The sequence below is a fragment of the Anser brachyrhynchus genome (genome assembly GCF_964034855.1).
Source record: "Anser brachyrhynchus genome assembly, chromosome: 1".
Classification (NCBI taxonomy): Eukaryota; Metazoa; Chordata; class Aves; order Anseriformes; family Anatidae; genus Anser; species Anser brachyrhynchus.
The window spans coordinates 75,900,022-75,926,242 of record NC_137694.1 but is presented as its reverse complement, the minus strand read 5'-3'; the positions used below and the strand labels follow the sequence as shown (position 1 = coordinate 75,926,242).

Sequence of the window (26,221 nt, the reverse complement as noted above, 5' to 3'; positions counted from 1 at the left end):
CTGCACACAGTACTCGAGGTGAGAACACAACAGCGCAGAGGAGAGTGGGACAACCACTTCCCTCAATCAACTAGCAGTGCCATTCTTGATGCACCCCAGGGTACAGTTGGCCCTCCCAGGCACCAAGGCACACTGATGTCTCATTTTCAGCTTGCTGTCAGTCAAAAACCTCAGATCCCTTTCTGCGGGGCTGCTCTCCAGCATCTCTTCCCCCAGTCTGCGTGTACAGCCAGGGTTGCCCCTTCCCAGGTGCAGAATCCGACACTTGCTCTTGTTAATCTTCATGTTGTTGTTAATTGCCCAGCTCTCTCTGCAAGGCCTCACTACCCTCGAAGAAGATAGCTACTTAGAGCACTAATTCATAGCAATCAACAAAATACTGCAAAAACATATGAAATTCATTATCTTTAAATGGTAGAAACAAAGTTGTCATACATACCTTTTTGCATTGGTAATACAGATAATTCTTCCTCTATTTCCAACACGTTCTGCATTCTCCATGAGCATGGTTCGAGCCTCATGCTGGTATTCTGTTATTTTGCAAAGCGCTTCAACTGCTGCAACCAGACCATGAAGTATGCTGCAGCATTCTGGATCTGCCCGAGGATTAGGTGGACCAACAGCTGCTAATGCTGCCATTAACTAGTTAAATAAAGAGTTGAAGGTTAGTTTTCCGGCATTTGATAAACTGGTCAATTAAGAGAAAAAGTCATCATTATAACTTATCTTACATGCACATTAATATTGTCAGGAGAAAACGAAATAGAGCAATAAAACATCTCTATATGTTCCCATCACTCTAGAAAACATTTTGGCCCCAAGTTATCCATGGCAGTTGATTCATCTTCTGTTACCAACCATTGAGAATAAAAGATTACTATAGAAAAATACCTGGCTATAATTGCAAATTATATCCCACACCTGAAAATTTGCATGTTATCAATTGCCTTCTGTTTCTATTTTCTGAAAACCTGGAAATTTGATTCCTCCCCTAATTGAGTTTTTCAGAAAATGAGTCCAATATGAAACAAAATGAAAGCAAATAGAATACAAACACTGTTTACACTTTTCTTCTTTAAAAAAGTTTATTTGCCTAGCTTGCCAAGCTTAAAAAAAGGGTAAAATTCAAAAGGTATCACTAGTTTACAGAAGAAATGCACATACGGCTTATTTCTTTATAACACTTATTTTAATATAATTTGATCCTGAAAGCTACTTTTTTTAAACTGATGTAAAGTTGCCTATTGAACTGCCAACCCCAGTCTACTTCTTAAAATTCTATTATGTAATCATTTCAGATCAGATACACTGACACTTTAATTCATTAAAATTACTTAATATTGAATATAGTAAGATGTTGCTATTTATTCTGCAATTAAACTAGACTTTCTGAACAAAAGAACAGCTACAAAGCATACTTCTTGCAAGTTCTGATCTTCTTGGGTCCAAGAATTCAAGACATGAGCCCCAGAATCACTCACAATGAAATTCACCTAAAAGGATTTAAAAAGTGCATGTAAGGTAACAGCCAATCACAACCATGGATTACGGCTACTTCCCCAGATCCTAGCTAACATGAACTACACCTCCCTCTTCACATTAATTAACCGATACCCTGGAAATGTGTGCAATTGAAAGCCAAGCTAAAAATAAGACATACACAAAAAGCATTCACTGCTGCCATATTCATTTACTCTTTAAGCAACATTATGCTTAACAACTTCTGACTCTAAATATTTGTTTTTAAGCCATCAAATCAATCTCATCAGCAAGTTAGTATTTCAAGATGTTATGAAGTCTTAACAATCAGGTCATATTTTCAGTAGAAGAACATCCACAAAGCAAAGTAAGTTCTAATACCATGGTAGAGTAAATTGTTCTCCAAACACCGTCACAGCTGACAGGGGTAAACATCTATCAAGTTTTACAAAACATCAGACAGGAAACCATGTTCTAAAGTCGACAAAATCAGTCAAGGGGAGGAACACCTTTCATCTCAATTTCAACTCCTCAGACTGCACAGGCTACAGTTCAGCCAAGTGATTAAAATCAATTAAACGCACACTTGGCATAATCCCATCGCAGGACTTGACTGTAGTTTAAGTTAAATGTCTGTTGCCTGAGAACTGTCCGCAACCCCTCAGGGCAGAGCCACTGACACACACCAAACCACGGAGCTATCAGTGGTATTTCTTAGTGCTGTCTGGGCCTGTGTCCCTTGCTTTGACACAGACAGTGTTCCATTATCATTACTTCACAGCAGCATCAGTCACAAATTTAGCTGTTTTTCTTAAAAACAGCATCCAGTCTAAGGATACAATGGTTTGCACAACAGTTTACTCAACACAAAGATCTACTGACTTCAGGAACCAGGGGTTAGTTACCTCGGTTTATGATACAATGTTACAGAACCACCAGAGATTGATGCTTCTGAAGAAGAGATGCATACCAGGAAGCTCTCTCACTTTTTCAAGCTAGCAGTTTGAGAGATATCCTACCCCTTCTACTGGCCAGCATTCCTTTGAAGTTAGTACTGAAAACTTTAAGAAGTGCTACCAAGTACGTTTACAGCCAGGGTGTGATATGCAGCAAGACATCACTCAAGCTTTTGTAAGTTTACAGATCACAAGAACACAATAAATCTGCATTACCTTAACGCACCTCTCCTCATGTTTTGCAGAGAACATTAAGACAATCAAGGTCCCCAAAATAAACATGTAATGGGACTCAAATCAATTTTAAAAGCTATAAGCTCTATTAACAACACAAAGATATTTTATACAACAAATTATATTTAAACTTCTAGCAACAGCTAATGGTATCAGAAGGCTTCATCAAAATGGGAAAACACTCCTTAAACAATGAAGTATCAAATGCTGTATTTCTGCAAAGACTTACCAGCTTTTTGAAGGGAAAAATATCATACATTATTCTACAGTACTCCATGGATGATTCCACTGAACAGGTCCATAGTGATTTTGATATGGGTGCTAGAGGTATAATTCCTTGGGTCCGATTCTTTACTAACATATCAAATTCAACATGCTGTCTACAGGATTCTGCCATATATGGGCAGTGATCCACAACAAAAACAGTTTTATGAGACTCAGAGAAGATTTTCATTTTCTTCCTAAAGCAAACAGATATTACAATTAGAAAAAAATGTACAGGACAAAAAAAATCACAAGATTACTGTACAGTTTATATAGCTTACATAGAAGCATCTTTCTACAACACTCAGTTTTAAAGAGGTTACCCCTCAAAGTATTTAGATCATACATTGTATACATTGGCTACTCTAACACTATTTGTTGAGCTTTAAAAGTTGCTATGAAAATGCCTATTTTAAGGCTCTATTTACATGGAGACAAAAGTCTCCCCTTCGGTCTTATTAGTCCATATACTTGGTAGACTAGTTTTCTAACTGTAAGAAACTATTTTTTTCCCTCAGGAGGAAAAAAAATAGGGTACATGAATGTGTATAGCTGAGGAGGCAATAATAATAATACACTGTATTACCCTCCTCCCTTCTCTAATTAAAAGAAACATTTAAGCAACATGTAGACGTACAGACCTTGTTACTTAAAGTTTTCTTGCTAGAAGAAACAACAGGAACAAAATCATTTATGACTAGGCTACTGTACTGGGTCTGGCTGGGATGGAGTTAACTTTCCCTGCAGCAGCCCATACAGTGCTGTGCCCTGCACGTGTAGCTAGAACAGCACTGGTATCACACCAGCGCTGTGTCTGCTGCTGAACAGCGCCAGCACAGCATCAGGACTCCCTCTAACAACCCCAGAGCCAGCAGGCTGGGGGTGGGCAAAAAGTGAGGAAGCAACATCACCAGGGCAGCTGACCTAAACCAACCAAAGGGATATTCCATACCGTGTAGTGTCACACTCAGCAATAAAAGATGGGGAAGGGGAAAGGGGGGGGGGGGGGGGATGCTCTCCTTATGAAAACATCTGTCCTCCCAGACAACTGCTATGCCTCTGAGGCCCTGCTGCCTGGGATGTGGCTGAACATTGCTTGTTGATGGTAAGTAGAGAGTAATTGCTTTTTTCTCTCTTTATGCTTCCATGATGCCTTTGCTTGTTTTTTCCCCCCTTCCTTTTCCCTTTAATTAAATCATACTTATCATAACCTATGAGGTTATTTTTCTTTTCTTTCCAGCATACTTTCTTCTCTGCTTCTTCTACAGAAGGTGAGTGAGGGTGTTAGTGTTGGGGAGAATCGAATGGATGTTTTACTAATGTCTCTTAGGTGATGGGACATACAGTATAATTAAGCATTGCCAAATGTACTTACATTATCAATTAATCTATGTACACTGGAAACTTAGGGAGTACACTGAACATTTAAAGGAATCGTTGAAGGGGAACCCTGGGAGGGAACAGGTACAACCTGACCTTGGATAAGGGCCTGGAAATGCTGAAATGAGTTGAAGCAGAACCAAGGAGCGGAGGGAGCATGCGTCGAGTGAGAAAGGTGAAAAGTTTAGCGGAGAGGAAGACTCCTTACTTCATCTGGACGACCACCTGGACGACCACCAGAGTGCGCCACGCATGTGCAAAGGGGAGGGGAGCTAATTAGAATGGAATGCGAGGCTGATGTTGCAACCTGTAATGAATATGTATGCCTTACGTAATGTTGGATGTATAAATAATGGCTGGGAAGTAACGGGACTTGAAGCCAGATTTGGGCACCTGCCCCGGCTTCCAGCGCTGAATAAAGCACCTTCATATAATCACTTGGTGGTTATGTGGTTGCTACGCTAACATTTTGGCGACCCAGATGGGACGGCGTGGGCACTGCTGAGGCGGATCGTGTCTCGGTTTCGCTCCAGCCGGCACTGAGGGATTCTCAGGGAGCAGTCGACCACGACCAACCTCCGCTGCTCACGACGTACCACTGGAGCGGTAAGCAAAGGTGCTTTCAACTTTGGGTATTCGGTACCAATTTGGTTGGGAAAGCCTGCCGGTCAGACACGGCGAAAGCCACGCTCGGTTGGGCAGGGAGCTCCCGGGGTAAGCCTAGGCGTCGTCCGTTAGACAGAGCGAAAGCTCTGCAGGTTCGGCATTGGTGGTTTGGTATTGGTAATTGTATTGGTTTGTGCTGAAGGGTCAGCACCTGGTATTATTGGTATGTAGTAAGCACGCTGCTGCTCCGGCAGCTTCTGGGAAGGCACGCTGCTGCTCCGGCAGCTTCTGGGAAGGCACGCTGCTGCTCCGGCAGCTTCTGGGAGAGCGTGCTGCTGCTCCGGCAGCTTCTGGGAGAGTGTGCTGCTGCTCTGGCAGCTTTTGGGTTTGTATCATAAGCTCAAAATGAAAAAGATCAAAGGAATTCTGGGAAAAGATGTACCTATCCCGCGGACATCCCCGCTGGGGTGTTTGCTAGCACACTGGAAAGAGGGAGGTTTTGGTCAAGAAATGCGGAAAGGAAAGCTGATTGATTATTGTAATATTTGGTGGCCACAGTATAAACTAGAGGACCAAGAAACTTGGCCTGAGAATGGAACATTGCAATATAATACAATTTTACAATTGATGCTATTTTGCAAGCGGGAAGGAAAATATGATGAACTGCCGTATGTGGAATTATTCTTTTATTTGCGCCGAAAGCCTGAATGGCAGCATGCTTGTGGAATAATGGTGCTTGAAGTTTCAACTGAGGAACGTTGTTGTGCATGTACTAAGGAGGGACGCTGTATACAGCATCAGGCAATAGAGAATAATAAGTATTATGGGGAAATGAATAATGGAAATATTAATTTGGAAGTTGCGCCGTCGGCTCCGCCGGAAGAGCCAGGACAGGGAGGGAAAAGAGAAAAGGAAGATAGCAGTAGTGATGGAGAATCCCCGACTTTAGCCTCCCGTGTCACATAGGACCCGGCAACAGCGAAGGGCAGGAGAAACTATAAATGAACAGGGAGGGAAAATAATCGCTCCCCTCAGGCAAGGAGTGGGGACAGAAGGACCGGTATATGTTAAGGTGCCTTTTTCAGCTGGGGATTTAATGATATGGAAACAAGCAGCCGGCACCTACAGGGAAAACCCAGATAAAGTAGCTAGGGTAATGAAAATGATAATTAAAACCCAAAATCCCGATCGGGATGATCTCCAGGTGATCCTGGATACTTTGATGGACTCGACAGAAAAAGACATGGTATTGCGGGCAGCCAGAGAGAGAGCCCGAGAAGATATACGAAATGGATTAGTGCTTGGAAATCTAGATCAAAACTTCCCCACCGAGGATCCCCAATGGGATTATAACACAGGGGATGGAATAAGGAGGCTGAAGAGATATCAAGATTGGGTACAAGTCGGGGTACAGAATGCCATGCCCCGGACCATAAATTGGTCAAAATTGTATAATGTCAGGCAAGAAAAAGCGGAATCACCTTCCGCCTTTTTAGAGAGATTGAAAGAAACTGCTAAGAAATATACAGATTTAGACGTAGAGACTGAGCAAGCTAAAGCTCAATTAGCACTCATTTTCCTGGGACAAGCCCAAGAGGATATTAGGAAGAAATTGCAAAAGTTGGAAGGTGCAGATTTGAGAAATTTTGGATAGGCTGTTGGAAATAGCCTGGAAAGTGTATAATAACAGAGAACAGGAAACGACAAAAAGGCAACAACAGAATTTATTAGCAGTAATTCAAGGGAGAGAACATGCAGGATTAAGGGGCAGGGGAAGAGGAAATATTAACGGTTGAGGTAGAGGAACAGGGAGAGGCTACCCGAGCTCAGGGGGAAACCGGCTGGGTCTTAACCAATGTGCCCATTGTAAGGAGGAGGGTCATTGGAAAAACGAGTGCCCTCTCCGTGGACAGCTGATCGTTGGTGGGGGAAATTCGTTCCGAAACCAAGAAGCAGCTAGGGCGATGGTTCTGGGGGAGTACAGTAGCTGACTAGGAGATCCGGTAGCAGAAACTAAAGAGCCCTTGGTAAAAATTCAAATAGGAAATAAGGAAGTAAAAATTTTAATTGATACAGGGGCCACATATTCAGTGCTCAATAGATTAAGTGGTAAGATAGGGGAAAGGAAAACTACTATTGTAGGTGCCACCGGGAAGGAGGAAATACAGCCGTTCTTACAACCCCTTGATTTACGGTTTGGAGGCAAAGAAATTACGCATGAATTTTTATACGTACCAGAATGCCCTATTCCGCTTTTGGGACAGGATTTGCTAACTAAACTAAACGCTACCATAATGTTTGAAGATGGAGAATTGATTATGAGAATCCCGGAATCAAAAGTGGGACAAATATTAATGATTAAAGAGAAGGCTGTTCCTCATATCCCAAAAGAGGTAGAAAATGCAGTAATGCCTGCAGTTTGGGAAACGGATGTGCCTGGAAAATCAAAAGTAGCCCAGCCAGTAAAAATTGAACTTAAGGAAGGGGCACGACCGGTACGGATTAAACAGTACCCATTGAAGCCAGAAGCTAGGCTAGGAATAGTAAAGATTATAGACAAATTTCTTAGCTACCACATTCTGGAGGAATGCAAATCTGAATATAATACCCCAATTTTCCCAGTAAAGAAACCTAATGGGGAATACAGGCTAGTGCAGGACCTTAGGGCAATAAACGAAATAACAAAAGATATTCACCCAGTGGTGGCTAATCCTTATACATTGTTAACATCTGTAAAAGAGAAATATAAGTGGTTTACGGTAATTGATTTAAAAGATGCCTTCTTCTGCATACCCATTGACAAGGATAGTAGAAAACTTTTTGCTTTTGAATGGGAAAATCCACGGAACGGACGAAAGATGCAACTAACCTGGACAAGGTTGCCTCAAGGATTCAAGAATAGCCCGACCCTCTTCGGCAGTCAACTAGCTAAAGAAATAGAAGATTGGATTAACCAAGGACAGATTCAGGTACCAAAGGATCGATACCTGCTGTTACAATATGTGGACGATATATTAATAGCTACCGAAGGGGAGTCAGAATGTATTCAGGTAACTATTGATATTTTGAATCAATTGGGACTAAATGGGTACAAGGTTTCTAAACAAAAGGCACAAATCGCGTGCACAACAGTAATTTATTTGGGATGTGAAATTTCTCAAGGACAAAGAAAATTGGGAGTTAACTGAATACAAGCTATTTGTGAAATCCCCGAGCCGCGAAATTTGCACGAACTACGGGCTTTCCTAGGTATGGCCGGGTGGTGTAGACTGTGGGTAATGGACTATGGACTCATAGCAAAGCCCCTCTATGAAACCCAAAAGGCCTGTACATTTACCTGGGGAAAGCCACAACAAGAGGCCTTTAAGAAATTAAAAGAAGCCCTGATAAAGGCGCCTGCCTTGGGCTTGCCGGACTTATCAAAGGATTTCCAGCTGTTTGTGCATGAGAGACAACGATTGGCATTAGGAGTACTGACCCAGCGACTTGGGAGCTGGAAAAGACCTGTGGGGTATTTTTCTAAACAATTGGATGCGGTAAGCGCTGGATGGCCCTCGTGTTTAAGGGCCGTGGCAGCCACAGTCCTTTTAATACAGGAAGCCAGGAAGCTCACATTAGGGAAACGAATTGAGGTGTTCGTGCCACATATGGTGACTACGGTATTGGAGCAAAAGGGGGGCCATTGGCTATCGCCCAGCCGAATGATGAAATATCAAGCTATACTAACTGAGCAAGATGATGTAATCTTAAGAACTACTAACTTATTGAACCCAGCAGTGTTTCTAGGAACAACTACGGAGGAAGGAGACCTCAGTCATGATTGCGTGGAGATCATCGAACATACCTATGCCAGCAGAACAGACTTAAAGGATCAGCCTCTGGGGAGACCGGATTGGGAACTTTTCACGGATGGAAGCAGCTTTGTGGAAAATGGGACTCGTTATGCAGGATACGCGGTAACTACATCAAAGGTAGTGATTGAGGCAAATTCCCTACCTCCGGGGACTTCAGCCCAACGAGCAGAAATAGTCGCCCTGACACGAGCCCTGGAACTAAGCGAGGGTAAGAACGTGAATATTTGGACAGATTCAAAATATGCATTCGGGGTAGTTCATGTACATGGGGCATTATGGAAAGAAAGGGGAATGCTATCCTCACAAGGGACTAATATAAAATACCAGGAAGAAATATTGAAATTAACAACAGCTGTACAGAAACCCCAACAGGTGGCCATAATGCATTGTAAAGCCCATCAAGGAGGGGCATCAGAGATTGCAGAAGGTAACAGACTGGCAGATTTGACAGCCCGAAAGGTTGCGCGTGAAGTATGGAAAGTAATAGCTCTAATTCCATCAAAGGTAGGCCTCTCTTGTTTTAAATTACCTAAAGACCCAAAGTATTCAGCAGAAGATGAGAGACTTGCAAATTTGATGAAGGCCCAGAAGAATCCTGACGGCTGGTATGTGACTGCGACAGGACAACTTATAGTGCCTCCTATAGTAATGTGAGAAATCTTACAAATAAAACATAATGAATGTCACTGGGGTGCAGGAGCAATGGTGACCTATTTGAAACGAGGTGTCATCTCGGTACACATGTTAACAATGGCAAAGTCAGTAATGTCAAAATGTGAGCTTTGCTTAAAGAATAATCCGGTAGCAAGGAAACATGCTGAGATGGGAAGAACTAGAGCTGGGATAGAGCCTGGAGATTACTGGCAAATAGACTTCGTAGAACTGCCTAAAGCAAGAGGTTATAAATACCTATTGGTAGGGGTTGATACTTTTTCAGGATGGCCGGAGGCCCTTCCCTGTCGCACCAACCAAGCAAAGGAAACGGTAAAATGGTTACTACAGGAAATAATCCCTAGATTTGGTGTACCATTGGGTATTTCTTCAGACAGGGGACCACATTTCATTGCCAATGTGGTTAAGGAGGTTAGTAGGTTACTGGGAATCACCCAGAACACCCTATCCCACTTACTCCACCCCCATCCTATAGTACTAGCGTTAACAAGCAGGCATAGAGGAATCAATAAGATAGTAGACTAACGAAGATGCGTTAAGATTATACTTACTAATCTCTATATCAAGTTATACTCACTAACCTCTACTAACCTGATTCAACCTAATAGTAATGAAAATACTTGCTCTTGGTATGAGTGAAGTATTTTCAAAGGGGGGAAATGTTAGTGTCGGGGAGAATCGAATGGATGTTTTACTAATGTCTCTTAGGTGATGGGACATACAGTATAATTAAGCATTGCCAAATGTACTTACATTATCAATTAATCTATGTACACTGGAAACTTAGGGAGTACACTGAACATTTAAAGGAATCGTTGAAGGGGAACCCTGGGAGGGAACAGGTACAACCTGACCTTGGATAAGGGCCTGGAAATGCTGAAATGAGTTGAAGCAGAACCAAGGAGCGGAGGGAGCATGTGTCGAGTGAGAAAGGTGAAAAGTTTAGCGGAGAGGAAGACTCCTTACTTCATCTGGACGACCACCTGGACGACCACCAGAGAGCACCACGCATGTGCAAAGGGGAGGGGAGCTAATTAGAATGGAATGCGAGGCTGATGTTGCAACCTGTAATGAATATGTATGCCTTACGTAATGTTGGATGTATAAATAATGGCTGAGAAGTAACGGGACTTGAAGCCAGATTTGGGCACCTGCCCCGGCTTCCAGCGCTGAATAAAGCACCTTCATATAATCACTTGGTGGTTATGTGGTTGCTACGCTAACAAGGGAATGGTTATGGCTGAGTTCAGCTGCCCAGCAGGGTAAAATCCCCACAGGCCTCAAAGCAGCATAAGCGTCAAGACTTTGAGTTAATCTTCACCCTTCACTTTTCTAGATCCATCCTGCCATTTTTAAACGGACACCCATACTTCGATCTCTCACTGACAGAACTGTACCAGAAGCGCTTCTCATCTCGCAGGAGAACCCCCCGTATCCTTCCCACCTAGGAAGCCTGACACCTCCCCAAGGCTGCCCTTTTCACACCCACACACCGGGCTTCCCTACCCCCTGCCACCACTGGGGGAACCCCTGGGAAGGCCTCAGCGCAGCCTCCCGGGGAAGACTCCCGGGTGCTCCGTGCCTGCCCAGCGCCCGGGAGCCCCCCCTCGGACCACCCCGCCGTGCTTCGAGCGCCTCCGTGACCCGCCTTACTTGGGCCGGCTCCTCCTCTGCTGCGCGGGTCCCGGGCCGCCTCTTCCTCCTCCTCCTCCTCTTCCTCCTCGCCGCGCCCGGGCCCTACCGCGGGCCCGCTCCGGGGAGGCGGGATGGGCCCCGCGGGGCGCCCTACCGGGGACCGGGCGCCTCCGGCCAGGCGGCCTCCATGCCCCGGCTCCGCTCGCTTCCTCCGCCGCCGGCTCGGCGGGAAGCTCGGGGCCCGGCTCCGGCCTCCGCGCCCGGCGCCCGCGGGGGTGGGAGAAGCGGCCGCAGCCCCCCCCGCTCCGCCCACCCCTGAGGACGCGGGACCCCCGCGCGGCCACTTACGCCGCTGGCGCAGCGGCTCCCCCAGCGCTGGCAGGGGGAGCGCCTCTCCCCTCCCTCCCCCTAGCCTCCTCCCGCCCCGCGGACCCCGGCACCCCGCCGGGGTCACGCTGCCCCCATGGCCCGGCCGGCGGCCGCTTCCCGCGCCGCCTCGCAACTGCCCGCCGCGCGGGGGGCCGGGAGGGGGCACGGGAAAGGGGTCGGGCTCCCGCCCCGCAGCCAGTAGAGAGCCGAGGAGAGGAGACGGCAGGCGGAGTTCTCGCGAGAGGTGGGGGGCGAGGCCCCGTCCGCGTCCCCGTCACGGCGCGGCGCCGCCCCGCAGCCGCCCGCCGCCATTTGAGAGCGGGACGGGCAGCGGGGCCTTGCCACCTGCCCCCGGGCGCTGCTGGAGCCGCTGGCCATGAGTGAGCGGGGCGGGGTGGGGCGGGAGGCAGCGTGCAGGGTGCCGGGGGAGGCAGGCAGATGGGGAGGGGTTCGTGGGGGTAGGGGGGGAACTTCTGTCAGCATTCGTGTGCCTGTCGTGTCGTGACAGGCGGCTGACGTCGCGATAGTCCCGACTGCTGTAAACCCATCGGGGCGGGGAGGCCGTCCTGAGGTGGGTTTGGACGCAAAGCCAAGGGGAGGCTGGGCTGGGCAGGAGTCTTTGTTTTAGGTTCGTTAGCGCGCTGCCCAATTAGGTAAGGAAAGCAATTAGCGAAGGGCAGGAAGTGACGGGGAGTGGGCCCGTCGTGGCGGCTGGGCCGTGCTTCTCGCTGCCTGCTGGCTGGGCCGGGCCATATCGGTCACCTGCAGACCTGTCTGCAGCCCCACAGCCCTGCCGGGGGCAGCCCAGGGGGCACCGAGTGTCACCACCACAGGCAGCCTGCCGGCGAGCAGAGGGATGCACGGGAACTGCCCTGCGTCAAATGTCTTTGATTCATTGGTATTTAATTTCTAAACGTTCAGGTTAACTCATGTATCGAGATATCTTTTAGGACAAGGCAACTTTTCTGCCTGGTAATAAGCAGCCAGTGAGTAAGAGGAGAGAATTTTAAATGCCACGGGTCAGGGCCGGTTTCTCACCTAGAGGAACCCTAGCCAACGTTTGGGGCTGTGATTACAATGATGCAAATAATGAGCCTCCTTCCTGAGGCATGCATCCTGCACGAAAACAGGATGTAGCTTGAGGCCCGCTGCAGTGTCAGCGCTGTGAGGGCAGGTAGCTGCTGCCCAATTTGTGCGGCCCCGTTCCACACGCATGTGCCCCGACTCATCTGCTGAGAGAAGGAACGGCAGTGGCTTTGCAAGAAGGGAGTTTCTTTTTGTCTCATGACAAAGTGCAAAGAAGGATGAACACATACTGTGTTTAAAAAATGGTAGCGATGCAAATTATCGGAGGTGTCAACTGCATTGTAGTCTGAATGCAAAATGTGTTCCCAGCTCACGGAGAGGCCTGAGAGGCTTTATTTGTGATGGCTGGAGAATTTGTGGCCTGTGAATAGTGTTAAAGACTGCCCTTCAAATTCTCTTGTAATATGGATCTGATTAAATCAATGTCTGTAACAGTTTAGTCAGCTATCATGGAAGGTCATGTTTTGTGTGTAGGACTTTGTAGACCAGCAAGAACATGAGACCAAAATTGAAGGAGAAATGAGGCGCAAGCAAAGCAGATCCTTAAAAACAATGCAATATTATTCTTTTCTACATGATATGAAAAAGAGCTCCAACTGCCAAACCCCAGTGAATAAATTAACTACCTGTGATAACATACTAGTCTACTGAAGGACTTGATACCTCAAATACATGAATATGGAAGTTAAAATGAAAACGAGAGTTGATAAATAGGAAGGAATTCACATTATGAATGTTTATAGGAAATCTGTATGTGCCAAATGCTGATGCTTTTGATAACACACAATTCGCAGAAAAAAGTTTAAAATGGTTGTGCACCATGCATACATGAAGCTTGCTTACTCAAGCTTCTCTGTCAGGAAGCAAGATTCAACCTTTCTGTGATGGGAGGGTCCTGAAAAGAACCTTCTGCACAGCAAAAGTAAACAAAATGCTTTTCTGCTACATATGCTCCTCAGAGCAGAGGGAACAATTAACGAAATTACCAAATTAAAATATTTGGGGAGGTTAGGCCTTGAAGAAAGGTCAGGGGTGCACACAGGCTCTTCAGAGAGGACATTGGTTTCCCCCCACATCTCAATGTGTGCAGATGGGATGTTCTTGATGTGCTTGTAAATCTTTGAGGGTAATGGTGAAATTTCCTGTGTTTGAAATATCCTTTTTTCTGCTACTTACCTGGACAGTGGGAAAAGGTCATTTGGGGAAAACGAGAAGATTTCTTTCAATTTGGCTAAAGATCCTAGGCTATGATTTGTGAAGGTGCCTAAGAAAGTCAGAAAATCAATCTGAAGCGAGTTTTTTTTTTCCTGTATCTCAGTGGTTCACTGACATTTTATGCTTGCAAAAATCTCTCCTTCAGCAAATGTCCCAGCTAAGAAATAGATTCTCACAGAAAATTTCCTGAAACAAATATCAAGCCTTACATTAATAAGGCATGTGTCTTAATAAGTCTCTATCATTGGTGTCTTATTGCTGAAGAACGGTTCAAGGAGTTGAAATAGATTTTGTTTTCAGTAGAAAACACACAAGATTTATTAAAACAAAAACTTGAAGAATGAAGCGTCCCAGTCTTGACACTTAATCTATCAAGAATAAGTCCAAGAAAATGAGTGTAAAGGCCAGTGCTTTGAAAATGCTAGCATGTGTAAGCATTTTGCAAGTTTAGGTAGTTTCTGCTAACAGTTACTGCAGTTAGAAGGCTGGTATTTTAACTATGCCGTCGGTTCATTCTCTTGGCCAAGTTGCTCTCTTGCTCTATCCTGTTGAAAACAACATATTTTACAATTTCATTCCATGCAATGATGCTTGTGTTCATTTTTATACATGAAGAAAACACAAGCCTTTGGGTGTTGGAATTTTCCCAAAGTAATTTTCTCTACTCTGTCAGTTTTAGCTCTTCCCTTTCTCTGCTGACTTAATTCATCAAAGTATTCAAGCCTACTGTAGTCCTTTGGCATTCTCTTTTGTGTTGGATCTATGCTTCTCAAATATCAAATACTTTGAGAATATCAAGTACTCCCCTCATGACACACAATTTACTTTCATTTCCTAGCTGTAATCCATGGTCTGAACAGCAATTAAAAAGCAGGAAAAGCAGACAGTATTTTTAAGGTATATGAATTTTTCCTAGTCCTTGAAGACAACATAGGTCTAAAATGTCAGTTGTGGCTGTTTGAGGAAGAGGGGAAGGTTGTATTCAGCTGCTTCAAACTTAGAAAAAAAAAAATCTCACACAGCAGTTCTCTCTAAAACAGGCAATAGTGTGAAAATAATCCATTTCTAACCTTTAGAAATGAGTTGCACAATTGAGAAAGCCTTAGCAGATGCGAAAGCACTGGTAGAACGGCTAAGGGAACATGACAACGCCGCAGAAGCTCTTATCGAACAGACTACAGCTCTTAACAAGAGGGTTGAAGCAATGAAACAGGTTTGTTTTTCACCTTTGTTTACTCCATTAAAAAACAACTCGGAAACACATCACTTAAGACATTTTTGTGTGCTACTGTGCAATACAGAATCAGTATTGTAATTTGTTATTCCTTTAATACCATACTAAGTATTCCCGTTGTGGGTGTGACTGTGATCGAAAAATAGATTGTTTATAAATTTAGTTTGATCCTGCAAAGAAGTTTTGCCTGCTACTCTAGCTTAAATATTGAAAACTAGTGTTTATGTGAAGAGCACTGGTAGCAATGGAGTTAGTATCCTACAAACCATTGTGTGGTGCCTCGTGTTGTGCTCTTCTGTGAAATACTGCTGTTTTTATTGATTCAAACATGTAGATTTAATCATACAGAGGCCTGTCATAGGTCCTTCTGTTCAGAATGCTTTATCTTTGCACTGCCTCCTTTTCTTTTAAGTCAGCCTTTTGGGCTTATTTGTTATTATTTCTATTCTGATGTTAAGCCGTCCAAGGTATCATTAGGTTGAGTGTGACTTTCACTAGAGAGCTTTGCGAAAAACATAAAGGTGTCTGCTGTCTTTCCACTTGGAAGTTCAGCCTGTCATTTCAATTTCAATCCATGTTAATAAGCCTGTAAAATAATAAAACCCTGCATATTAGGGTTGGAACTAGATGATCTGTAAGGTCCCTTCTGTCCAAAATCATTGCAAGAATCTGATTCTATATGCTTTATCCATGTAAAACTAGTCATGCAGAGGCTTCGTAACTTAGGAGTGAGTATTAAATCTACCCACTTGCTGAGAGTCAGGATTCGTTCATTTAGGTCCATGTGACTTGTACTCATACACATGCTTTAGGGAATTGGGAAGCTGCAGAGGTCAGGACCTCATGGTTTTTCTTTACCACCTGTGTATCAGTTCTAATGACCTGATGGTGAACTTGACCTGCACTAACTGAAGTTTAAATCATGCCCATTACACAGCTCCGAGGTATCTAATTTGTTTTAACGCACGTGTTTCTAAAGGGCAGTAAGTACATTGGCAGTACTGCCAGATGTGGTTTTGTCTGTTTTATATAATTAATTAAAAACAAGCATTTATTTTGTTGGTTACAGACTTTGACATTTTAGAACTGGTTCTTGGTGACTTGCTGACTTTTTTTTAATAACTAGTACCAAGAGGAAATTCAGGAGCTCAATGAAGTAGCAAGACATCGTCCTCGGTCTACATTAGTGATGGGCATCCAACAAGAAAACAGACAGATTAGGGAATTGCAACAGGAGAATAAAGGTAAGACTAATATGCTATCCTATTCAAGTTTGAGCCTGCACCTGTCTAATCAGTGAGACTTTCATCATTGATCAAGTCCCCAAAATTTTTTTTAATAGAAGAAATATTTTAAGTTCAACTTGTCAGTTTAACTGATCATAATATAATCAAATATGGAGTCCAGATGCCCCACCACTGGGACCAGGATTAAAAAAAACAATTGTGGAAAGCAATCGTTTCAGTCCTTATCTAATGTTCAGTATAAGTAAGGAGATATAAATACAGTTTCTACAATGTTAGTATCTATATGGAAACGTGTTTCCATTGCTTAAAAAAAATAAAAAAAAAAATAGGAGCTGTCAGGAAAACTTAAGGTATAAGTACAGTAGTATAATTCCTTCTGGAATTCCATACACTAGGAACATACCATTCTTCCTGGAATTCCATGGGCACTCTAAAATATTGTGCAATGATCTCAAGTCAATGATCTCAATTTGTATGAACCTTGTCTTATCTCAGGAATTATTTGTCCTTTTGTGAAGCACAAAAAAAAAAAAAAAATTGGCCTCAAAGCACTTTTTTCTGTTTTTCTTGTTGTCTTTGAGTTTGCTTCATGGGAAGTTCTGCTTTGGAAAATTTTAACTGAGGTAGCCCTGAACTGTTTAGTACTTTTAATCTAAGCCAGACTTAGTATATTTTGAACATGGGCATTTTTTAAACTTGTATTTTATCAAGCTGCAGATTAAAACAGATCTGTAAACTTCTTTCCAACTAATGTACAGTGCTGATTCTAGCCTCTATGGTAAAACTCCTCAGCTACCCTCAGGATGGTTTATGTCAGCTAAAGGGACTGAAGTCAAATCAACCAATGAGACTCTGTTTCTGCCTGAACAAGAATTTTCCTGGGCAGTCACCACTGAAGAAGTTTGCAGAGACTATGGAGGTTTTATGGTGGAAGGAGAGGTGATGGGACAGGACAGGACAGTCAGTTTGTTTTCTCAGGCTGAAGTACTTTCGCATTTTGTTTCACTCCTCTGTTAAACTAATTGAATTTTAAAATTCCATTGGTAGAACTACGCACGTCTCTTGAAGAACATCAGTCTGCTTTGGAACTCATAATGAGCAAATACAGAGAACAGATGTTTAGGTTGCTTATGGCAAGCAAAAAGGATGATCCAAGTATAATAATGAAGTTAAAAGAGCAACATTCCAAGGTAATAACTTTACTGGGCTTTTTTTTTTTTTTGTAATGGATCAATTCAAAGGTTATGTTGCCTCAGTTTTTATATCATTGTACTAACACGTTCTAACTTTTACAGGCCAGGCCAGGAAATACAAAAAGGAAACTTGATCAGTCTAGTAGGTCAGCCTTACCAGCTGCTGATTTATTTAAGCTTTTATCAGGTAGCACTTCATTAGTGTATCTACTTAACGTACTTATGTTTTGCTTAGGTCTTTAAGTCAACCGCTCTGTTACAGTTCCAGATACCCATAGATCTCAGTAATATTGAGATTTTTAGACTGTATTTAACTTAGGCTTGTGACTCCAACAAATAATTAGTAAACCTATGCTTACTGGAGAGAATGGGGGTGGGTATGTTTTTAAAACTCAATTTTCACATTTTTTCCTGCTAAATATCTAACAAATTAAAACTCCAAGACTCAAAAGAGCTTTTATTAATTTTTTACTTATTAATTACATTATTTTTAAATTAATATATAGTTTAGGCTTTCTATATATTTTGTCAGGAAAATTTGTGATTCTAGATCACTAACAGATCTAAACTGAAGCTTTTTAGCAAAGGTTTACATTTTAAATATAATCATCAGCACTATACCTGCATAGACAAATGGTAGTTCTAAATGTTTGATTATCTTTAACCTCAACAAACTAAGTCTGAAAGGCTGTGAGAACAGTTTAGGATTTTGATCTTTTCCTCATCTGTTTACAGAAGCATGTCCATGTAGTTAGCTCCACCGAAATCAATAGGACTACTTAAATTATTGTGAAAGAATTTACCGGATGAGAACTGTATCTTTAACATAAGCCCCTAAAAAAAAAAAGTAGGTATCCTTTTCAGAAGAAGTTACCTTGGTATATACAGAGAGATATAATTTATAGCATCAGGAGCGACTTTGGTACTTAGACAAGAAGGTAAAATATCAGTCCTGAAATGGACTTAGAAATTCATTTAGAAACATTTTTTTATGGATTATAAGCTTGGGAGTAAAAAACACATGTGTATATGTGTGTATATATAAATAAATATATATACATTTAAGTAGGAGATTTATGCTTCAACATTTTGGTTAAATCTGACCCCACAACAATGCCTGATACAGAGGATTTATTACTCTTTCCTGACACTTGGGATTTCTGGAATTTCATTACTTATGCTTCTAATCAGTCTTCTCATTCAGTAAGATTGAACAATCTCGAAGCAGTCTTTAAATGCTGCTTCTCCTGTTAACTAAAATATCCATAATACCTAAGGAATGAATTTCAGTGTTACCAGTAAACACTATTCTCTCAAGTGGCAACTATTAACTTCAGTACCTACTTGCAAAATATTATTTAACTCACTAATTTCTGCAGATCAACAAGCACCTCCTTTAAACAGAAAAATAATTTTTAGCAGTCTTATGTGCATGAGAAGTTTGTGTCACTAGTAAAGACCCTGCACTAACTGTGCTGTTTGAATTTGCTCAACTGAAATGAGGACTGGAATTGTGTGTGTGTTTTCTCTGAAGAGAAAGACTAACGTATGCCAAATAAAAAAGGAGATACAAATGTTCATAGATGTTTGAAGCTATGTTCATAAAGAAACTCCTTCATTGCATTGTTTGCTCTTACAGCATCTAACTTGTACACATTTGGCTTCCAGAGGAGAGCTTTACAGTTTTGTGTTAGCATTTGGTCTCCCGTTAGTGACCTTGAAACAGGCTCTAGCTCATACTGATTGAGAGGCCACATCAGCTAGCCAAAGGGGAAGCAGGGAGGACAGCAGCGTATGTAAAAGCCACTAACTCCTTCCTAATCCTTCTCCAGGATGTGTCCTTGCCAGCTCATTCTTTTACTACTGACTGCAGCTTCCTTTCAACCCAAACTTATTCTTAAAAAAAATATATTGAAAAGCAACTTTTGTTGAAAAAATGTTCTATACATTCACCCTCACTGGAAATTGAGAAGAAAATAAAGATCTACAGCAAGTTCCTTCACTTCTCCTCACACCCGTGCTGCAAGTGAACACTGAATAAACAGCTAAACCACAGCTTTGGCAGCTGGAACAGCAGAGAAGGATGGAAGGGGCTGATGTTCATTTTTAATGAAGTATGCTTGCTTTGGTCAGACAGTTTAAGATTCCAATAAAGGTTTTTTGTTTTTTTTTTTATAGTTTAGTTGTTTCTGATAGTTCTAGGGCAAGCTGATCATCTGCTTGCTGTATGGACCGCCAGTCAAATTTATAATTTAAAGGTGGGATTTAACTTTTTAATCCATCCTGTTTTTAAGTATACACAGCAGTTTCAGTCCTACTTTCCTGATACTAGTTAGTAACTGTTGTGAATTTTGTCCAAAGGTCAGACCAGACATGAAAAGGCTAGTTTGTTAGTAGATTTAGAATAAGAAACAAGAAGAGGAAAGGAATGAAAATCAGGTTTCTGGAAACAGCATTACAATATTTAGCTTAACTGAACAGCAGTGAATGGCATAGGCTCTTTAGATCCACAGGAGAAATAAGTAGGGACCCTTTAAGCATTTCCTGTTGGTATGTTGGCCAGTGAGAAAATAAAACATCACCCAAGTCAAAGTCAGTAGGTAAGATATCAATTATCTGCAAACAGGGAAGATTATCTAAAATTTAAGTTACTTGCAACGGCTGTTATGCCTGTGTTAATGGCTCCTATCATCATCAACATCCATCTGGAGTGGAACAAGATGAGCAAACAGAACTATTGTACTTTTTTCCTCTACTTCATGACTCTGAGTAAGATGCAGCATTTTTTTTTTTTTTTTTTTTTTTTTACAATGGGAAAGTGCCCTGCCAGTGTTAATTCACAGACACAAAGATGTCAGTCAGGATACAAGCCCATTTCTTACAGTTCAGCAAGGACATGGACCTCTGGAGTCCAAATCCCAGATCAGCTGAAATTGGATTTGAGCAGAAGTACCTTAGATAAGAGCTAAGGACAGATCTGAATTTCCTAATATACGATGTAGTAATAAGGATGACTACTTTGCCTGCTCTTTTTAAGAGAAAAATGCCTACCCACAGGCTGGTACTGGCTGAACCAGGCTTGGGATCGGCTTTCACATAGGGGGAAGGAATGTCACATATGCTGCTGTTGTTAGGTGAAGTTGGTCTTTTCTGCATATCCACAATGATACATATCTCCTGCAACACCAGAGGTTCTTGCCAGAGCAAGCGCATGGCTAACTCGCAGCCATCTCAAAGGCATAGAAGCTGCCAAGGGCATAGTCATTTAAGCATATTTTCTTTTATAAAATTCTTCTTAAGAGGGAACTGGGTGTCAGACCAGATTTATTTAAATGAACAGGACAGCAGTGGCACTTCATGCTGCGGAGTTAGAACTTCTTTCACAAATCTAGGTCTGTGTTCACATTTTTATTACGTGTCAGAGCAGTTAAAAGCACATTTAATGCTTTGCTTATTTTTAATAATGCAGTAAATAGATTACTAAAACTGTCATTTTATATGGCTTAGGAACTACAAGTGCATGTGGACCAAATTACAGAAATGGCAGCAGTAATGAGAAAAGCCATTGATATTGATGAAAAGCATGGCTGTAAAGAGCAGGAACGTATCATTCAGCTTGAAGTAAGTATGAAATCAAAACAGCACTGGCACAATAATGATTTCTCCTTCCCCCCACCTCCCCCCCATATTAAATACTTAAGAGATGACTATCACACCTCAAAGAATTCAGGGTACAGCCCTCGATACGGGGAAACTGTTGCTTATTTTGAGAGTTGGGGGAGCAGGCTACTGCTACCTCATATGTTCACACAAGCTTTAATATGTATTCCAGATCTCTAAATCACACATTTCGTTCTGACCCTACAGTTCTATCTGTACACAAGTCTTGGACAGTCTTTCAGTATTTTGGGGCTTGAGTATAGTCTCTCATATACTTGCTGCCACTATTAGAGGCCAGAAAAAAGACAGTTTTATGCAAATACTTGACTGATTCAGATAATTAGGTTAGGCATAAGAATTTGTTCAATACATGTATCAAAGCTTTGGGGGAGCCATACCTAACATTAGGCTAGCCTTCACTATGGTGCCATCTTTCCAAAACTTCTAAGCAAATAACTTTCTGTATTCTTCTGGTAGCTCCATTAGAATTATCTGCCTAAATCAGTAACTTCTGGGATTTGTTTCTCTTGCTCTGGTCATCGGATTAATACTCAGGAAGATTAGAAAATCGTATCATTTCTTCCTTGGCTTTTCTTGGCTGCTTTCTTATAAGACAATATAGAACCAAGTTACACATTATTAATAAGCAGGGAACTGGGTGCAGTATTTAATTATTTGCAGTGTTGCTACCAATTATAAAAATCACTTTTAAAGTCTAGATTGTTCAGTAAAGGGCTCCTTTCTTTTTGTAGCTCTATAGTAATCTTGCATGTGAAACAGATGTTGCTTTGTACGCTGAATTTTCAGTATAGTCTGTTTTTTGTAAAATATTTTTGGCCCTATTGTTCTGAGTATAACTGAAACTCATCCCTTAGAGCAAGGGAGTAAACATTATCACCATTATTTTGAGTTACTGTATCACTCAGTCACACTGCTATTTTGTTGCATTACCCTTCCTTGTTGGGTGCACTATGTACCATTCCATCACTGGAAAGAGTGATTTATATACTGACTTTTACATACCGACTTAATCTTTCTTTTTAAGACTGAGTGTAAATACAACTTCATCCTAATAAGAAACTAGGCTGCAAGTAGATATGCACACACCCATGATTTTTAAGATCTTATTTTTAATTTGTCTTACATAATATATAAAACCTCATGCTAAAATCTCATGCTTTTGAAAGAGTTCAGGGTTTCTTATCATTGCAGGGTCAGTGCTATTGCATTTTGACTAATTGCTAATAAGAGTTTATTATGGAACAGTTCATGGAAAGTAGGCTTTTTTTGGAAATGCAACATTTGCATTTGATTACCCTTTTCTTACATTGTGTGGTTTGAGCTTTAATTTGACATTTAATGCCTGTTCAAGAGAGCATACATAAGAGTCAGAGACCTACTGTTCTTAGTTTTAGAAGGTAACATGACACTACCTACAAGTTGATGTTTTAATCCTTATACACATTTGGACCAGAGGGAAAGGGAGATTATTAATGTAGCTATCCTGACTTCCTTCTTTTTGGAGTTCTAAAATGTCTTTTTTTCCTCTGGTTATAGCAAGAAAACAAAGGCTTGAGAGAAATTCTTCAGATAACTAGAGAATCATTCCTGAACCTCAAGAAAGAAGATGCGTCAGAGAGTACATCTCTTTCAGGATTAGTAACAAGCAGTGATTTGAGCCTGAGGAAAAGCTAAAGACTATGGAAGTCAAGCTTTAATTGCACACTTTACAAATGGAATATCAGGGGTCACTTGTCAAGCACTTGTTACTGAATAGGGCACCAGCAAGCTAATGCATCTTGAACTTCAGTTTAGTGGCTTTTTTACCATGTGAAATACATTCAAATGGGTATTCTATAAAAACCTTAATGACAGATTAATTGCCATAGATCTAACTTCAGTAGGAAATGGATTAATGCACTTACCAAATTAGGAATTATTTTTATATGAAGTTATTTTGCAAATAAAAGACATGATTTCACATAATTTATATAAATTACTGCTCATACAAAACTTCAATGCACCTACTATACAATAAAGACAAAATTTAAAGTCTCATCACAGCATAACTGAGTATGCTTTGTGCACAAACCATATCACATTTTTCCTTTTAAATTTTCTGAAATTTGGAATTTTGCAACAAGCCTATTAAATGGAAAGGGTGAATAGGCATCATAAAACTTAAACATTTCTGTTATTTAGCCACAGGGTATCCCATTCAAGTATAAGGCCAGTTGTTTAAACATAAGCAATGCTTTTGCCTTTGTTCAGTATTTTTTTCTTAAATTAAAAAAAAGATTTTTTAAGATATGTATACTTAATTCTATTTTCAAAATATGAAAAGAACTGTTCTTACTTTTTTGCTTTCTGGAACACAAGCAGTATAATTCTGGCTTAACTATTTACTTTATGAGAGAGAAAACCAAGCTCAGTTCTCTATATGTAGAGAGAGAAGTCCCATCTACTAGACAAGTCCCACAGTAGTCCCATTTACTTCTTGGATTGCCTGTCCAAACTGGGAAATGGCAATCTGAAAGCACCCAAACCATAGCCAAACAAAGATAGTTGGGGAAGAAGGAAGGAGCTCTATGGCAGACTTGGCAGTCTGCAATCAATAATTACTGTTCCCACCCCTCTTTTTTTCGTAAGGACTAAATATTCAAGATCTGTTTTCACTAGGAACTTTCAATATATTACACATTGACAAATAAACTTCTCACTTTTAATCCTAAAATATCGTTAGAAGTAAAAATGAACTGGCACTTCTAGGTCAAGGCACAGCTTATGTTGGATTCTTGTTTGAAGCACCAAGAACACTTCTAATATTGATGTGTATCATGATTTTTTGTCCAACATGCTAATGTATTCTTTACTTGGAACACAGACTCGAAGCATAGTGAAAGCTTTCAACCACAGAAATTGAAGAGCTACAAACAGCAACCACAGTTGAGTATTTTGTCTGTTTAATAACTCACCTAGCAAAACGAGTTGAACTCTTTATTTAATCAAATTCCATTTTTAGTTGCAACAATGCAGAAGAAATTAAGCACTTTCAAATGTGTCAGTTTTAAATACAACTTGTCTCAAGATAAATGCACCGAAAGGTCTAAGACTGAACTTTCAGTTCCCAGTGAAGTAATTTATAGGGAGCCTAATATTTTTCTTCTGGTATTGTCAAATACCTTCCCATAGTGCTTAAGAGAAACAAGTGGAGTGGTGGGAAAAAGCATCAAGCAGAGAATAAATGCCAGTTTTCAATTAGCTAATACATACGCCAGGAAGTGCAGTTATAAGGAGAGCTCAGAACAGACAAATAAATCAAGCTCTCTAACATTGTACAGCATTTCTTGTAACTGGAGAAACGCCTTCTCCTTCCTGAGCATCTTAGCTTGTTTCTAAGTTTAAGAATATATGGGGGACATTCATGTACATGAAGAAAAGTTTTAGCTCTTTCCAAACTTGCTAAACATCCTGGGGGAGGTGGGGGTTTTTCAGAACATTTTATCTCAAGCTCAAAATACATTTGTCAGCTGTTATCTATAAAATTTTGCCAATGTTTATATGATTTAGATTTTGCATTTCTGCTGTAGCTTGCAAGCTGGTGACTTAGTAGAAGCAACGTGTTTCAATGGAGTGTGTTTTGTTGTTGCAAACGTGGAAGAAGGTTTGGTTTCAGTTATTTTTTTCTATACATGTCTTTTCAGCCATTGACTTGTATCAAGGGCACTTACATCCATTTTACACTGAATGCAGTTTCATGGCTGACATTCTGGCTTGTCTTTCAAATACAATCTCCAGAGCATATAGCAGAAAAGGGTTGTTATTCTGTGGCAGTTCTTTAAGGTTGCTCTATTATGAAATAATGCTTGATTAGTGTTTATTTTTGTAATTTAAGAAATATGACTTAATTTATCTACTCCTAGTTTTCACGTTTGATACGTCTCCTCTTCCATTCCCCTGACCTGATCACTTTAGGATTTTAAAGAGCCTTCACATGGTGTGGAGTGACTATTTTTCATTGCAAACCTGTTATTTTTGTAATGCTGATAGCTTGAAAAGACTTCATGGCTAGAATTGTGTACTGTACAGTAAACTTATTTTATCAATAAATACAATAAATATGGATGTTTTCATGATTATTTTCACAATTACAGCAAGATACTGGATCCAAAATGAGCCCTGTTAGTAACATCTAAGAAAAAGACACCATTTTGCTTTTCTCTTATCTATTTATGCTTTAAGGCAGGTAAGCCCCTTTCTAGTACTTTTATTCATGTTCCCAAATAGCAGGAAAAAAAAGAGTTCCATTTTCCAAGAGAAGATAGAGGGTTAACAATCAATCACTTCCATGCAGATAGTTACTCATTTTTTAAGTGAACTACTGGAACTGTTTACTAATACAGAGAAGCAGTACAAATAAATAAAAAGCAGTCCACAGGGTTTTGATTTTTGTATCGAAACATTTTGGGACAGGTGGAATGGGGCAGTTTTTTTTTCCTTCAAGATTGAAAAAGTCACTTTGATTTTACTCAAGCTCTGGGTTTCTCTCTCTGATGTGTAAGTGAGAAAGTCAGTGGATTACATTCACGAGCTGGAAGTGTAATGTTTTCTCCACTTCCTCATGATTTCTCAGGAGACTTCCTTTCAGTATCATAAATTGCTTGTTTGAAGACAGGTAGTAAATGTCAAGCTAAGTCATAAATAAGCATAGCAGCTATTCAGCTGAGGTAACTTCAGCTTCACACTAAGTTGGGCTGTTCTGTAAAATGAATAAAGCTTTGAATAACTAGCTTTTTAACAAATTCATGGAATTAAAAGATTATATTAAACTACAGAGCTAACATCACTGTTCTCATGCAGAATTATGTTTACTAGGATCATTATGTTTACTAGAATCCCACTGCAGATATCCAAAACAAAATTTAAATTGGCTTTGGAAGTTTTCAATTTTGATCAGTAAGCATATTACGCTTTAAAAGCGATTTCCCTAAATTAAAAAAGAAATCTAGACTGGAAATGGGTTCCTCTGCAGCTGTCCAAAAGATGTCATTGCCTGTATGTCAGGGAAGGTGTCTTCTCAGAGGGCTTCCTTTTAACTTCATGTGTAAACAATCATCTCATTCTCCTAGAATGATGT

General features: G+C 41.1%; 2 protein-coding genes across 4 annotated transcripts in view; one reads left to right on the top strand and one right to left on the bottom strand.

Moving 5' to 3' along the window:
* Positions 1–11,353, bottom strand: part of INTS13 (integrator complex subunit 13) — a 30,784-nt gene extending 19,431 nt beyond the window's left edge. The window contains exons 1-5 of one of the 3 annotated variants that reach the window (XM_080598311.1): positions 11,099–11,175; positions 7,789–7,847; positions 2,899–3,130; positions 1,419–1,493; positions 440–642 (exon numbers count right to left, since the gene is read on the bottom strand). In XM_080598311.1, coding sequence (XP_080454437.1) covers positions 440–642; positions 1,419–1,493; positions 2,899–3,123 — 503 coding nt within the window. In that variant the 5' untranslated portion in view covers positions 3,124–3,130; positions 7,789–7,847; positions 11,099–11,175. Of the gene's footprint in view, positions 1–439; positions 643–1,418; positions 1,494–2,898; positions 3,131–7,788; positions 7,848–11,098 lie in introns of all 3 variants that reach the window. The other 2 variants (XM_080598313.1, XM_080598312.1) reach the window with 2 other exon arrangements.
* A 47-nt stretch (positions 11,354–11,400) lies between these two features.
* On the top strand, positions 11,401–25,207 carry FGFR1OP2 (FGFR1 oncogene partner 2). Its single transcript, XM_080598367.1, has 6 exons — positions 11,401–11,829; positions 14,827–14,963; positions 16,111–16,228; positions 17,279–17,421; positions 20,932–21,045; positions 22,642–25,207. Exons 1-6 carry the CDS (start codon positions 11,826–11,828, stop codon positions 22,777–22,779), a joined length of 654 nt encoding a protein of 217 aa, XP_080454493.1. The 5' UTR covers positions 11,401–11,825; the 3' UTR covers positions 22,780–25,207.
* The last annotated feature ends 1,014 nt before the right edge of the window (positions 25,208–26,221 follow it).